A 16,893-nucleotide genomic window follows, 5' to 3' on the forward strand; every position below is an offset into this window, starting at 1 on the left:
GTTGTTATTAGTATTATTATTGATTTTTGAAGATAGGCTTTTTCTGCCCTGGCTATCCAGAAACTTGCCCTATAGACCAGGCTAACCTCCAACTCAGAGATCCATCTGCCTGTGCCTCCTGAGTGCTAGAATTAAAGGCGTGCATCACTATGCCCTGCTGTTTTTATGTTTTTAAGTATGTATAAATGTGCATGTCTGCATGTAGGCATGTGTACATGAATGCAGTTTCCCTTGGAGGCCAGAGGCATTGAATCCCTGGAGCTGACGTTACAGGTACTTGAGACTTGACTGATGTGAGGACTGGGCACTGAACAGGGGCCCTCTAGAAGAGCAGCCCCAAGAAGAACAATGTAAAAAAAGTTCCCTAAGTGCTCTTCATTATCATGAGCCATTTTATTCTGTAAAGTTTCTTTCTTTTCTTTTTCCTGCTGTTTCTTTGACCTGTCTTATAGATGAATGTGATGACCTTCACGGTCATTTTTAGCTTGGATAAAAAAACTGATAAGTGTATGACTACTGGATTACTTTAAGTGGGAACCTATTTGTATCTTCTAGGGCTTACAGAGTCCACGGGGAGTAGGAAGTGTGCCCGAAGCTGTATGTGGTCACATTATTTTTGAGAGCCATGAGAAAGGATGTTTCAGGACTCTTACTGCTGAACAGCCACGACCAGACAGCCGCCATTCTGTTTTCCGGTCTGTTGAACCTTCAGACTTGACTAGAGGACACCGGAGCCCAACATCATGGAGAGGCAGGCACACCAACCTTTCCACATCGATAGATCAGAGCAATCCCCATTTCAAAGTTGAGAATTCCTTTCAGTTACAGAGTCATCTCCCATTTCAAAACCTTGCACCCAATGACATCAAAATTAGCAAGAGTATTGGAATGCCATTCCATGCAAACATGGACCCCCAGCCATCAGAATTAGTAGAACCTACTTATGTGCCAGCTAAAGAAATGGATTTTCCTTCCTCATCACAAATACTGCCCCCTGACCCCAAGAAGCAGTTCACTACCTCCGTCACTTTCTCTTCTCACAGACACTCTTACATTTCCGATTCCTCTGTTTTTAAGGTTGGTGTTACTGCAGGTAGCCAGTGTACTGGACCAACTTTAGGGGTGTTTACGCCTCATACCCCTGAAGAGCAGATTTCTCCTAGAAGTCTTAAACAGAAAACCTCTTCTCATTTATCACTTAAAAGACAGAGTCATTCACCAGTGACTATTTTAGCTGAAGGTAGTAAGCAAAGGCAAAAATTACCTCTTGATTTTGAGCATTCTCATCAAAAAGAAAAACTCTTAAAAAGATCAGATTTTAAAGTCAGCCCTTCTGAATCCAGTGTCAGTACAGATTATCGTGGTTTCAGGAGAGTTCAGTTTTCTGATACGGACACCAGCATTAGCCCAGACAAACTCAGTTCTGCACTAGAGGTGAAAGAGAAGAATGTAACTATAACTCCTGATCTTCCTTCTTGCGTTTTTCTTGAACAACGAGAGCTCTTTGAACAAAGCCACACCCCATATACAGATCACCTTATGAAAAAATACCCTTCTGCCTTTTGTCCAGACATTGCCTCTTGCATTTTTCTTGAGCAGCGAGAACTCTTTGAGCAGAGCAAAGCTCCACATGTAGCTCGTGAAGTAAGGGAAGACCCTGCTTTCTTTCCTGAGTGCCAGGATTATATAGTTGCAGACTTTCCTTGTCCTGATTTTCTTGATCAGCAGCAGTGCAGATCCCCAGATGTAGATGGCCACATGAGAGAAGAGCGGTGCCTTTTTTCTCACGGTCAGGATTGTGCAGTAGAAAAGACTCTGCATACACCTCAGCCGTGCTTTTCTAATATAAATGTTGAAGCCACGGTCAGTAATATCCCCCAGTCAGGCCCTGACCACTGTGCAGCTGTGTCTCCTCCACCTTCAAATAGAAAAGCACTTTCATGTGTTTGTATAACTCTTTGTCCCAAGACTCCCTCCAAGTTGCATAGTGAAACCTTAGATGAAAGGTTTCATTCATTGGATCCTGCTTCTAAAACAAAGATTAATAGTGAGTTTAATGCTGATCTGCGAACTATATCTTCAAGGTCATTGGAACCAACCTCCAAATTACTGACCTGTAAACCTGTAGCCCAGGATCAAGAATCTTTAGGTTTTCTAGGACCTAAATCTCGACTGGACTTGCAAGTCGCACAGTCTTCTCTTCCAGCTAGTAAGACCATTTCTCAGGACTTGAAAACCAAACCTCCTCAGAATAGCCAGATAGTAACCTCAAGGCAAACACAAGTGAACATTTCAGATTTGGAAGAATATTCCAAACCAGAGGGGACTCCAGTGTCTGCGGATGGGTGAGTCACTGTGATAACAGGTGAACTGATGGAATTTATAACAAAGGATTTTAAATAGTTAAGCATATGGGAAGACTTTGGAGTGGGGGTGAGGGCAGTGTGATTTCTTCATAGGAGGTTGAGTCTAACTGGTCTGGTAGAAGTCTTTTAGGAGGCATGTAAATAAGTGAACGTGTGACGGTCATGTCGATAAGAGAGCGTGTCGAGTAACATGTGAAGAGCTTTGTGCAAGATTTGACATCAGATGGAGGAAATCGAAAACTTGAAAAGAACCTTTGGTCACCCAATGGTACAATTTATTTACGATGGCTTGTTTCTTTATTTCTTTATGGCTTTTCAAGACAGGGTTTCTCTGTGTGGCCTTGGCAGTCCTGGACTTGCTTTGTAAAGCAGGCTGGCTTCAAACTTACGGAGACCCACCTGCCTCTGCCTCCTGAGTGCTGGGTAAAGGTGTGCACCACCACGCCCAACTTATTATTTATTTTTATGTTGGAGATGTACTGAAGGTTTCCTTTGAGCTTGCAATGTAAGTGGGGAGAGGTTTATTTTGGTCATGGTTTTAAAGGGGTCGGCTGATGGTTTTTTGCTTCAACACCATGCCATGGCTACAAGCGAATGAGATGGAGGACCCTCCAAGGAAAGGCCCTGCTGTTACAGTTTCTCCAACTATTTCCTATCTTGAAAAGTTCTACCATTTCCCAGTCTGTTCATATTTTTCTTTCTTGTTTGTTTGCTTGGTTTTGGTTTTTTGAGACAGGGTTTCTTGGTGTATCCCTGGCTGTCCTGGACTTAGTTTGTAGCCCATGCTGGCCTCATTAACAAAGATCTACCTGCTTCTGCCTCCCTGTGTGCTGGGATTACAGGCACGTGCCACCATGCCAGACCCTCATATTTTGAATCCACCAGTGATGTAAGATATTCCTAGATCAGAGTTGTCATGATGTAATTAACTCTGCAAATGCCCTCAGATACATCCAGTCATTTCTCAATCTAGCTCAGTCATGATTAACCATATTCCTGCTTGCATGATCACTCTATTTCTCTCCTTCCTTTCTAGCTCATGATTTCTCTATTATGTTTAGTATTTACAAGAGAATGAAAAAATTATGACTGTAGGAATTTGTGAGGGGGCTTGTTATATCTTAGCAGACCAGGGAGAAGAAAGAATTGAGCTGGAAGTGGGGCTAGCTACAACTGCCAGCACCCTCTCCCTAGCAACCCACTTCATCTCTTTAAGGTTCTCCAACCTCCCAAACCAGTGGCTCTCTTCTAGGCTGGGGACCACACTGGGGCGTTTTACATCCAAATGCTAACATTCTCCTTACTGTCTTACAGACATCCTTTTTTAAATTAACATTTTTGTTTTTTATTTTATATTTTAGAGTATTTACCTGTATGTATGTGTGTGTATGTACAGTGCCCACAGAGGCTAGAAGAAGATGCTAGACCCTAGAACTAGAGTTTGTTGTTTTTTGTTTTTCTTTTTCTTTTTCGAGACAGGGTTTCTCCGTGTGTAGCACTGGCTGTCCTGGAACTTGCTTTGTAGACCAGGCTGGGCTCGAACTCACAGAGATCTGCCTGCCTCTGCCTCCCAAGTGCCTGGCTAGAACTGGAGTTATATAGGTGATTGTGAGCCACCTCACAATGTAGGTGTTGTAAACCTAATCCAAGTTGTCTGGCAGATCAGTAGGTGTTTTAACAGCTGAGCTGTCTCTCCCAGCCCCTTATAGACATCTTTAGTTTTTTTTTCATGGTTGATTGGTTACCATTGCAGAAGCGAGATGGATTCATGTGCATAGTTTTCTTCATACCAAGAGAATTTGAAAGGAAGTTTATTACACACACACACACACACACACACACACACACACACAAATCTCAGAGGGAGCTGGTCATTGGCAGGTCTGGGCTAGCTTGAACAAAGCAAACAAAGTGGTTTGGGCTAATAGTAGCTAGAGCAGAAGCCATGTATGAAGCCTACATTTCTGGCTGGTACCAAAGGAGGCATAGACTTCTTGCTATCCTGTCCAGCTAAGAACCAAAGTGGGAAAGGAAGGAAAGTCTTAAAAAGGAAAGCTCTTTATTATTCATGGTAGCCTGTGCATATGGTTTCCTAATACTTAAAATATTTTTACAGCTGTGCTCATGAGAAGTATTCTAGGCTGAGCTGACTTCGTGAAAGTATTACAGTCTGTGAAGTTTGGAATTAGTTTTGTATATTTGGTAGGATCATTAATGAAATTGTCATGGAGTTCTATTTGTTTAATGCATATGACATGGTGTCATTTTTGAAAAAATGTTTTTTAAAAAATTTTGTTTTATTCTAACTTGACATGGTGATATCCTGTTATGCCATTAGCCTTTTTATATTTCTGATATTGGTAATCTCGCCAATCATTCTTGGTAAGGGTTTAAAATACAGGTTTTGATAGCTTCTTTTGTGTGTTCTTATTAATTTCTACTTTTATCTTTTGTCTTCTGTTTTGCATCTTAATTTGTTTTTTCTACCTTCTTGAGAATAAATATTTAATAATATATTCATTATTTTTTGTTAATTTTTCATATTCTTTTTCAGTATGTTTACAGAGAGTTTTTAATGTAGTTTTCAGTTTCTTCTTTGTTCCATTGACTGGTGCTGTGTGCTTCTTAACTGTTGTAGTCGTGGCAATTACTCTGAATGACTTCATTATGTTTAAAGGTGTTCAGAATTGCCTCATGATATTTTGATCAATGTAGGCTTGAAAAGAGTGTGTGTCTGATGTTGCTGTGAGGGGTGGAGAATTGGATTTGTTGGTCAGGGGAGCTGTTGAATACTTTCTTTGCCGTATTTGTCCACACATGAGAGGAACATACTACATGGTAACATGAAATTACACTTACAGGCAGGATTTTCTTATTTCTCTCCTTCCTCTGATTTTCTTTTCTTTTTCTTTTTCTTTTTTTTTTTCTTCTGAGTTAAAAGTTATGGGCAAGCTGTAAGTTCTCCATCTTTTGGGAAGGATCTGTTGACCTGCCCCATCACTTAATAGACACACTTATATTTCATAAATATCTTCTGCATATATATTGACAGTGAAAGCATCCAGGTCAGGAAATTGATGCCGCTTTATTACAGGCACACCCTGACCTCTCTACTTCTCCTGCTGTTATCTTTGTTTGTTTGTTTGTTTGTTTGGGGGGGGTTTGAGACAGGGTTTCTCTGTGTAGCCTTGGCTGTCCTGGACTCACTTTGTAGACCAGGCTGGCCTCGAACTCACAGAGATCTCCCTGCCTCTGCTTCCGAGTGCTGGAATTAAAGTCGTGCGCCACCATGTCCAGCCCTACTGTTATCTTTTATAGCAGAAGAAACAATTCAAAATTACATGTTATACTAATTATCATGTATGTTTAATATTTTTCCTTTGATGCTGTTTCTTCAGTAGTTTCTTATTTTTACTTGTTGATTTGATTTGTTTTTTAAGACAAGGCCCCTCTATGGGCTAGCCCAGGGTTTTCCTGAAACTCACTATGTAGACCAGGCTGCCTGCCTCCCAAATGCTGGGATTAAAGGTGTGCGCCATGTTATCTGACTTTAGTACTTTGACACTTTTAAAAAAAATTTACTCATGTGCATGAGTGCTCTATTTGCATGTGTGCCTGCATGACAGAAGAGGCATCAGACAGAAGAGGGCATCAAGTCCCATTATAGGTGGCTGTGAACCACCATGTGGTAGCTAGGAATTGAACTCAGGACCTCTGGAAGAGCAACCAGTGCTCTTAAACTGCTGAGCCATCTTTACAGCCCCAACCTTGATACTTTTTATGATTTTATAAATTATAATATACTAATAATATAATAATAGTATAATAATATAAATTAAATTAAAATAAAATTTATTTTGTGAAATAAAATAATCTTGTTTATAATTATTTTAATCATATGTAAAGTTATATATTATATATCACCTTATATAATTAATATATATTAATATGTAACATATATTAATAATTATATGATTTATATATAAGGTGATATAGAATTAATATATACATATAATAATTAGAGTTTTCTGATGATTGTATTTCTATTAGTTACTTTATATAGCATAAATTATATTGACCCTCATTACATTCTGTATCATGATACATGGTTTTGATTTGTTCCATGGTTGAAAACCATTACTTTAATTGCTTAGTAAGGTTGTAGCAGCTACATGTTACCATTACAAAGTTACCCTTTTCTCTTATGTAGTTAAATATTTTATGTGAGATTCTTTGAAATTATATAAGTATCTTGGTGTTTAGCAAGATCAGTTTTTTATACCTATATAAAATCATGCTTTCTTATCTAACCAAGTATCTTATGATTTACTTGCTTACTTTATTTATTTATTTATAGGCAAAGCCTCACTATGTGGTTCTGGCTGTCCTGGAACTCAATTGTGTAGACCAGACTGGTCTTGAACTTACAGAAATCTGCCTGCCTCTGCCTTCCAGGTGCTGGAATTAAAAGATATGCACCACTATACCTGGCCTGTTTTTGTTGATATAGAGTCTTCTCCATAGTCTAGACTTGCTTCAAACTTGTAGTCATCCTGCCTCATGTACTGGTGTTTTCAGTGTGTGCCATGAGCCCTGGCTGTTGCTGCTGTTTTGCTTGTTCTTTTTACTTGAAATAAATACAGACTAACAGTAAAGCACAAAAATAGCCCAGAGAAGCTGAGTGTGGTAGCTCAGGCCTGTGGTCCCAGCATCCGGGGGATGGGGGGAGAGCACAGCAAAAGGAGGATTGTCATAACTTCCAAACCATCTTGACCTATGTACTAATTTACAGAGTAAAACTTTCAAAGAGACCAAATAAAGCCAGAGACGGTTATCTCTGTGAATTGAGGCCAACCTGGTCTACAGAGTTACTTCTAAGACAGCCGAGGCTACACAATAAAACCATATTTTAGTAGAATTAATGATGTCCAGCACCGATTAAAAGCTGACACGTTTTTTAGTTTAGGCCATTCTTAACTTTTTCCTATATTAATAGGGTTCTTACATGTTTAAATTATACTCATTAGGTATTTGATATTTTTATAGTGCCATGTATAAAATTTATATTTTAAATGTATAACTTTTCTGATATAGAAATTTTTAATGGATTTTTAAAAATTATTCATACTGCACCTGGCAATTTAAAAAAGTCATCTGTATTCCAAGGTTATATAGGTAATATATATATATATATATTCATTCTCCCTCTATTGTAAGTTTTTTCATGCATAATTATGAAACACTAACAAATGTTTCTGCTGTTGTTGATATGGTCATATGTGTTTTACTTCTTTTCTGTTGACATTGTGAGTCACACTGATTTTATAAAATGTTAGTACATGTTATAAAATGTATTAATGATACATAGCAGTAGGGAGAGAGCAGGGCAGCAAATAGCACACAAATGCTCACATTTAGTGTCCTAGTATTTGCACACACCTAGTTTGTGTCTGTGGTCAGAGGAAAGATTTGCTAGTTGTTTCCTCACAAGTATCCTTTTCAGGTTGTATGTGGTAGAGTTTTAAAAGTTTTTCTGTATTTTGGATATATTCTTCATTTTGTTCTAATATAACACATAATGTTTCCTTTCCTTTAAAAAATTTTTATTTTAAGCGGGCAGTGGTGGCACATACCTTTAATCCCAGCACTTGGGAGGCAGAGGCAGGTAGATCACTCTGAGTTCAAGGCCAGCCTGGTCTACAGAGCAAGTTCCAGGACAGCCAGGTCTGTTACACAAAGAAACCCTGTCTTGAGAAAAAAAAATTTTTTTTAATTTTACGTTTTTTGGAGTTTTTGCTGTGTATCTCAGACTGGCCTTGAATTTTTGATATTCCCTCCTTTAGAATATTGAGTACTAGAATTATAGAAATGCACCACCCAACATAGCTAAATTCTTTTATTTTTGAATGATTTTATATTTATAGAAAATATACATGCAGAATTCCTTTTAGCAATCAGTCACCTTCTGCTCTTTCCAGTATGTTACAGTTTCGTGCTATATTTGCCAGAATGAAGAAATTGGCACTTGTATATTGCTGCTAAGTATTCCTGGTCTTTATCTGTATTTCATCAGTTTTTCTTTAATGGCCCTTTCTGTCCAGTATTTCACACTTTGTTTAGTTGTTCCTGTGGTATGAATGCTTCCCCCTTTTTTTTTTAAAAAAAAAAAAAAAGAAAGAAAGAAAAAAAAAAGGTTGAACCTTGTTCCCCACATGATGATTGGAGGGATGTCAGGTTGTGGATTGATAACTCATGAATGAGTGCCCTGAGGAGCTGCCTACATCCTTATGCTGTGTAATGGCACGGTAAGCAGAGAGCAGGCCTCTTACTGCACAAAAATCAATGAAAAAAAAATTAAGACCTGGACATAAGGCTTAAACCTTTGAAACTACTGTAGGAAGATGGAGAGGAAGGGCCTGAAGACCTAGGCATGCGTAGGCTTTGACTTTCTGATCAGGGCTCCAGTGAGTCCAGAAGGGCAGAGCAAGAGTTGACAGGCTACATTGTATCAGATTAAAAAGGCTCTATAGAGCAAAGGAAACACCAGTCAGGGTGAAAAGACAGAATGCAGAATGGGAGAATCCTTTGCTATCTGGAAAATAGGAACTCAAACAAGTAATCACCAAAACTCTATAATCACCCAGCCAACAAATGGAAAAATAAACAGTTCTCTAAAGAGTAAATACAAATGCTCTATAAATACATGAAAAAAAAAATACATGGTATCTCTAGCCATTAGGAAATGCAAATCAAAACTATGCTGAGATTCCATCTCACTATACTCAAAGTAGCTAATATCAAGAAATCGCCAGCATAGTGGCACACGTCTTTAATCCCAGCATTCAGGGAAGTAGAGGCAGGTGGATCTCTGTGAGTTCAAGGCCAGCCTGGTCTACAAAGTGAGCCCAGGATAGCCAGGGCTGTTGCACAGAGAAACCCTGTCTTGAAAAACTGAAGGAGGAGGAGGAAGAGGAGGAGGAAGGAGAAGAAAGAAGAAGAAACAAACAAACCAAATGATGGCAAAAGATGCCGGATGCTATGTAGACCAGAGTAACCTTGAACTCAGAGATCTGCCTGCCTCTACCTTCCTGAGTGCTGGGACTCAGACTCTAGATTTTAAAACAATATGTAGGTTAGGAAAACTAGATGGCATAATGGTTTTGGAAGGGAGAACTTGTAAGTGATAAACTTGCCTGAAAAAGTTCCTAAGCAAAGTGTTGAAGGTACATCTTGGCTTTTCTTAGATGCTGGTTATAAAATAGAATAAGAAAAATGAGTTTTTAAAAGAATGTATTTATTCATTTATGTAATAATATCTGCATGTACCCCTGCATTCCAGAAAGAGAGCATTAGATCTCTTTTTATAGATGGTTGTGAGCTACCATGTGATTGCTGGGAATTGAACTGAGGACCTCTGGAAGAGCAGACAAATGTTCTTAACTACTGAGCCATCTCACCAGCCTGAAAATTGAGTTTTTAAAAGTTAATTTATTTTACTTTATTAATAGTTTGCATATAGAGCTATTAACTATATCATTAACAGTTTAATTAGCAATGGCTACCACCCTGAAGAAAATAACATCTTCATTCAGTAGCCATTAACTGCCAGTAGCACCTCTTCATGGGGTGACCCTTCATGAACCCCTTCTCTCTTCAGGCTGCAGTGCTGACAGGCCATGTGTAAACACCACAGCTGCTGTGGGCTCACGAGCTCACTGGCCATGTTATGTCCAAAAGACCGTGTTTCAGAGCAACCCCGCCTCCCTTCCAGCTCTTACATTCTTTCCACACCTCTTCTGCAATGAAGAAAATGATTTAAAGATGAAATTTTAATAAGAAAAGAAGCAGAGATTATTTATTAGAGAATATTTAGCATTGCTATATTATAAAAATGAGAAAGTGTGTTTGGCAGAGAAGAGCAGTAGTGTGCCCAAGTGGCCATTTGATCTAATGAGTATGAGTCGACCGGGTGCTCTTCACTAAGAAAACAGAAGAATATATCCAAAGGCATTTCAGGTACTGTTGGTGCCATCCCCACTGATGAACCAGAGTGCAGGGATTGGGGACATAATAATTTCAAAGGAGACATTTCAGGTCCCTGTGGGTCTTCTATGCTCACCGCTCAGTGCTGCCTCACAGATTCTTCTGTCTCACACTCTGTCACAGCATGCCTGTCTCGTCTGAGGGGTGGCTCTCGGGCCCCACGTATTGTATGTACTATGCCTAGCACCATTGTGGTGATGAAGTGATTTAGGAGCCACTGAGAGAAGGACCATTGGGAGAAGCCCATAGGCATTGTCTGCCAGCCATGGAGACCAGAGGGCTTAGCTTCTGGTAAAGATTAGTCTTGAGATTTAAGATTTAAGACTTTGCCTGGGACCTATTTCTCCTTTTCTTTTTTCCCCCTTGGGAATGAGAATGCCCTATGCTGGTCTTATTGTTGTATTTTGGAAGGACATGCTGTGTTTTATGTCATTCGTTCACAGTTGAAGAACATTTTGCTTGAGATAAGTTGAATTTGCCTCTGATGAAGATGTTATTTAGATGACACCCTAGATTTAACTAGAATGAATGTATTTTGCATGTGAGGACATGAATTTTGGGAACAAGGAACAGAATGTGATGGTTTAAATACTTAGTTCCTCCAAAATTCACATGTTAAACTCTAATCCCCAGTATGATGATTTTGGAGCTAGAGCCTCAAGGAAGCATTTAGGTTGTGAGAGGGAACACTCTTGAGTGAGATAAGGGCCTTTACCCACAGTCCCTCCTCCCAGCAGCTGGATGGTCCCTTCCATCATATAAGCCATGGTAAGAACTATGAGCCAACAGCCTGCCACTGCTCTGCTGTCCTTCTTAGGCTCCAGAGTGGCCACCAGTGACTTTTGATGAAAGGCCACGCAGCCCATGGATTTTGCTGTGACAGTGCAAGGATCTCTTAGCCTTCTGTCGTGTATGACAAACCTTTTTTCTTCCTTGTTTTTAGTGGAACTGGCAATTTTGAAGAATACTAGACATTTGCTAATTTGATCCTTCATTCCAATTTGAGCGATGTTTTCTCATGATTAGACTAAAGTTTTGAATTTGGGGAAATATCACAGGTGAAATTCACCATCATATCAGACTTGGAAAATTATACCCATAAGTCATCATTGTGATGTCAGCTTTGCTCACCGGGTGGTTGGCTTTCTTATTTCTTACGCCGTATTCCTTGAAATCTAGCTACTAAGTCCAGCCTACACTTGGGGGTTTAGGAGTGGGAGTTAAGCTCTACCTTCTTTGGTAAGAGGTGTCTATATGTTCTACAGAATCTTCACAAGCAAAACTGGCCTTTCTTCCTAGATGTTTGTTTATTCAATCATTCATTCACTTTGTTTTAACACAAGTTGCTAATAATCTTGATTTTAAACACACACACACACACACACACACACACTTTAGAACTTCTGGTTCCACCATTGAAATATAAGCCCCTGTGGGAAGACTTGGTTTCATGGTTATCTTTGTGTCCTCTGGGCACTTAGTACAGTTTTATATTAATTGTCAAATTAAGTACAAATAAATAAATGAATGTCTATTAATTTCTACTAAGAAGTACTGTTTCCTAAGTTAAATTACATAATGGTATAAATTAAAATCAAAGTAGATTTTGGGCCAGGTGGTGGTGGCACATACCTTTAATCCTGGCACTTGGGAGGCAAAGGCAGGTGGGTCTCTTGTGTTTAAGGCCAGCCTGATCAAAAAGTGAGTCCAGGACAGCTAGGGCTGCATAGAGAAACCCTGTCTTGAAAAACTGGAAAAAAAAAAAAAAGAAGAAGAAGAAAAGAAAAGAAAGTAGATTTTGGAATAAAAAATAGGCGTATGATTGATGACTTTTTAGTATGTATTTAACAAAATGAAGACTACGGTGGAAGTAGGTTATTAACATGTGAGAGAACTATGTTTACAGTTGCGTACTTTAGCTATTCCTTGCCAAAGATGAGCTCTTTGTCCTTTGTTGTTGTTAGTTTACAAGAACAGAGTAAAGCTCCCTTTGCTATGTCCTCTGGCAAGTTATCATCTGATGCGGTCACTCAGATAACAACAGAAAGTCCAAAAAAGACCACGTTTTCATCTGAAATTTTTATTAATGCTGGTGATCATGGACGGGAAGCTCCCGACCCCATAGAACAAAAGCCATCCAAGTTCACCTCATCATCCTCAGTGCAGCGAGTCACAGCTTCTCATGACAAACACGGTAAGGCAGTTTGCGAGAGTTTGGCTCCCGGTGGCAAAAGTAGTTTAGGTATAGCTTCAAGTGCCTGTGCCTGAGGTTGAGACTATGGGGCAACTGCTGCCTTGCCTAGAATATATTGCGTTCATGATGGTGGCAGAAGCACAAGAAGGGAAGACCCAACTGTGAAAAACTTTCAAACCTACGTTTATATCAGAGTTCTCTGTGTGAATAAGATAAAATTAACATTCTCATTGTTGTAAAACAGAAAAACTGAATTCTAATTTTACTTATTTTATAGTACGAGTGTAAAGAGAAGCAAACCATGGATAGAGCCTACAGTAAACTGATGGTCTTTGAATAGGCAGACCTTGTCTTTTTTGGGGGGTGTATGTATTTTGATGTATACCTTGTAACTTATTAAAATATCAGATAATTTGCTCATATAGTTTATTTAATTAGCTGTGCCATGTATTTCCCATCTCTAGAATCCCTGCTGCTGTTGAAAGTAAAGGTGAATTTAGTTCATTCATGTATCCCAAGAAATGCGAGTACTGCCTGGCAGATGAAGGTACTTGGTATATGTTTGAAGAGTCGGTGCTTTCTTACTAACAACTCTGATCTTTACTTCTCAGCCCAGCCTGAACTGTTGCCATACAAGCCATCTGGTATTTCGAGGATGTACTATGTTCCACATTTAAAAACAGTCTCTTCATGTCTGGATTCCAAATCAGATACCACTATTGAAAGCTCACATTCAGGTATTGTGCAAAAACTATTGAAGATTTTATTTTTAGAAACACTGTGATGGCTGGTTGATTATGGAATCAACCAGCCTTATCTAACCTCTGATTCATAATAAGTGAGTTATATGAGACGTTGTGTAAGGAAAAAAGAGAAAGCTAAAATTGAGTTGACAGTGTCCTGGGTCAGTGTTAAAGCCCCTTTACAGTAAGCCCAGAGCCAAGGACTTCAAGTCTTAGTGGTTTCAGCTGTTTAAGGCAGCCTTTGCCAGGCATTGCTCACTACCATGGGGATAGAGTAGACACTCGTGCGAGCATGTGCAGTCAAGTGTAGTCTTTACAGCCTTGGTTCAGAAATTAGTAAACGACATAAGACACTAGCAAATCTTGGGGTGGAATAGAATCTGATTTTAACAGTTGCTATATTATATTATTTAAGTGTTCAAGTTTGCAACAAAAATTATAAAGGAAAAGCACAAGATGCAGTATGTTCCATACAAGAAAAAGTGCCTGAGGAATCCCAGACGTTGGACTTACTATTTAAGATATGTTCAGTGATATAAATGAAACAACTTCTGAAGAACTAAAGGAAAAATACGGGAATATTGTCTTACCAGATAGAGAACCTTATAAAGATGTAGAAATTATTATAATTCTGGACTTAAAAAGCACAGGTGGAAGACTTAATCTGCTAGAGGAGCTCAACAGAAGACATTCGAGCAGTAGAAATGGTGAACCGAAAGATAGGTCCATTGAGATGACTTAGGGTGAGAAACAGACGAAAGAGAACAAAAAGTAAGACTTAGAGTTCTATGGGACTCCATTAATGAAGTTACCGATATATACACAATGGAGGGAGCAAAGTGTAATACAAATCTGTACACTTAGAAACAAAGAAGAGATTTTTACTAAGGCATCTGGTTGACTGGGGGCTAGAATCCAAATAAGAGATGGCATTGAACAGTCCATCTTATTAACTTACCATGCTATGCACTCTACTGATAGTCCTGCTTAACTCTCTTTCTCAGATTACACTTAGAACAGTTTGAATAGAGACAGGAGACTGTTTTACACAGCAAAGTTACTATATACTGCCAGAATTATTTTAAGCACACCAGTGTTTTAAAATAATTGTTACCCACTGTCATCTTGCACACTTGTCTTTCCTGATAAGAGCACAGGGTACTTAACGGCAGACCGGGACTTCACCATACACTTCCTCCCCTGAGCTTCTCTTTAGAACAGAAGTTCTCAATCTTTCTACTCTTTAATATAGTTCCTCATGTTGTGGTGACTCCCAGCCATAAAATTATTTTTGTTGCTACTTCATAATTGTAATTTTGCTACTGTTATGAATTGTAATACTTTTGGAGATAGAGGTTTGTCAAAGAGGTTGAGACTCACAGGTTGAGGACTGCTTGCTTTTAGAGGCATGTCTTCGGGAATGGAGCCTGATGGCTGGTCTGTAGTCGTAAATAAACATTTACATCCTAGCCTCCTAAGTTTTGCTTATCTCAAAGGCCTAGTTAGCACATCTAATTCTCGGGTATTTTGGAGGCTAAATTCTACTTGTATAACTTAAGCAAATCTATTAGTCCTTTATAATATCATTTCTATGAGCATGAGTTTCTTCTACATCAAAAGGAAAAGAGACACAGAAGCAGAGTAAAAGAACATTTGAGCATGTAATGATCTTAAATTTCTTAAATTTGGTGACAACTGAAAAACTAAAAAGAGCTCCAAGTAGGAGAAACATAGGACAGTATTCAGATATGTACTAGTCAAACTGTCAAAAGCCAAGACAGAGAGAGGTTTGAAAGCATTCAGAGAGAAGCAACTCATGGCTAGTCGTCTTGTTTGCTTGTTTGTTTGTTTGTTTTGAGACAGGGTTTCTCTGTGTAGCCTTGGCTGTCCTGGACTCACTTTGTAGACCAGGCTGGCCTAGAACCACCACTGCCTGGCTAAATTTTTTTTTTGGTTGGGGGTGGGTTTAGTCTTCTTACCAAGATTCACCAGGTAAGATCTCACCAGGAACCCCTGAGCTCAGGAGGAAATGGAGTGACTTCCTCCAAGAGTTGACAGGGTCTGGAGGGAGGAAGGGTACAGCATGCATCAAACCTAATAAAAAGCAGACAACAGGATAACTCTGCACCTCAACCAAGATTCAATATCCAGCAAAACTACTCTGTAAAACAAAGACAAAGTCTACACAGGACCTATTTTTATGCGTGTTGGCGTTTACTCAAATACATTGCAATAAACTAAAGTGTAAATGGTAATTCCCAACACAGCTCTAAAAAGAAACTAATGAGTGCATAGTAAAAGGAAATTCAGTATTAAAAGACAATAGTAGCAAATAAATCAGGAACAAATTTTTATCTAGACATAAGATTTTTTGAACAGGAACAGAATAATAGGCTTAAGTTCTGCATTATCTGTAACTAAATATTAGTTAAACTATAAGACAGATATGAGCAGAGCAGATAAGACATGGTCTAACTGTAGTCTGTCTACAGAATGCTCATTTTAAATCCAGAAACAAATAGGACAAAAGTGCTGGCGTTGTGGCACATTCCTTTAATCCCAGCACTCGGGAGGCAGAAGCATCCCGGTCTACAGTAAGTCTAGGACAGCCAAGGCTACACAGAGAAACCCTGTCTTGAAAAACCAAACCAAAACAAAACACCCCTAAAAACCAAATAGGACAAAAGTAAGAAGATAGAAAATATTAGAAACACAATACTCTAAACCAGGAAGTATGCTGTAGACAACACAGTAATGTGAGCAAAAGTAATATTCAAGGTATAATTGGGTAAATTTTTTTTCCTCAAAAAAAGACTCAAAAAGAATATAGTGTGTAGATTGAAAGATCTTTTATAATCCCACTGAAATCAATAGCAAAGAGACTTTTAGCCTAAAAGTTTTGTAAATGTATAAGCTTAAATATTGTATGTGTATGAGTGGGCACCGTGTGCATGCAGTGTTCTCTGAGGCCAGAAGAGGGCAGCTGATCTCTGGGTTACAGACAGTTTTGAGCTGTCATATGGATGCAGGAAATTGAACTCAGGTCCTGGGAGATCAGCCAGTGCTCTTAACTGCTGAACCATCTCTCAAGCCCCTAAATTTGAGCTACATAATTAATGGGATAAGATTATCTTTTTTTTTCAGGGCTGGAGAGATGGCTCAGCAGCTAAGAGCACTGACTGTTCTTCCAGAGGTCCTGAGTTCAATTCCCAGCCACCACAGCATGGCCATTTTTCAGAACCCTAAACACAGACTTTACTATATCTTTGACCAGTTCTGCTTCTACTATATGCTTCAAAGAAAGGAAAACAGGATCTCAAAAAATCACCTGTGGATCAATGCCTATAGAGCCTAAAGGTGGATCCCATATATCTCGCACCCATGAGTGGATGAACACAGCAGGGTGTACTTAGAGTGTTACTTGGAGTTTGTAAAGCAAAGGTATTATTTATTTGTTATTTAAATTAGTGAATATCAAAGCTGTTAATGCCAAATGCCATGCTAGATGGCATAGCACTTAACAAGCACGCACAGAGCCCTTGGTTTA

At 39.0% G+C, this 16,893-nt stretch overlaps 1 protein-coding gene across 1 annotated transcript in view; it reads left to right on the top strand.

Annotated features, from left to right (window-relative positions):
* Alms1 (ALMS1 centrosome and basal body associated protein) overlaps nucleotides 1-16,893 on the top strand; it is an 87,116-nt gene that overhangs the window by 33,392 nt on the left and 36,831 nt on the right. The window contains exons 9-11 of the mRNA XM_051154661.1: nucleotides 556-2,345; nucleotides 12,374-12,603; nucleotides 13,215-13,340. Of these exons, the coding sequence (XP_051010618.1) occupies nucleotides 556-2,345; nucleotides 12,374-12,603; nucleotides 13,215-13,340 (2,146 nt within the window). The remainder of the gene's footprint in view (nucleotides 1-555; nucleotides 2,346-12,373; nucleotides 12,604-13,214; nucleotides 13,341-16,893) is intronic.

The sequence above is a fragment of the Acomys russatus genome, chromosome 13 (assembly GCF_903995435.1).
Source record: "Acomys russatus chromosome 13, mAcoRus1.1, whole genome shotgun sequence".
Classification (NCBI taxonomy): Eukaryota; Metazoa; Chordata; class Mammalia; order Rodentia; family Muridae; genus Acomys; species Acomys russatus.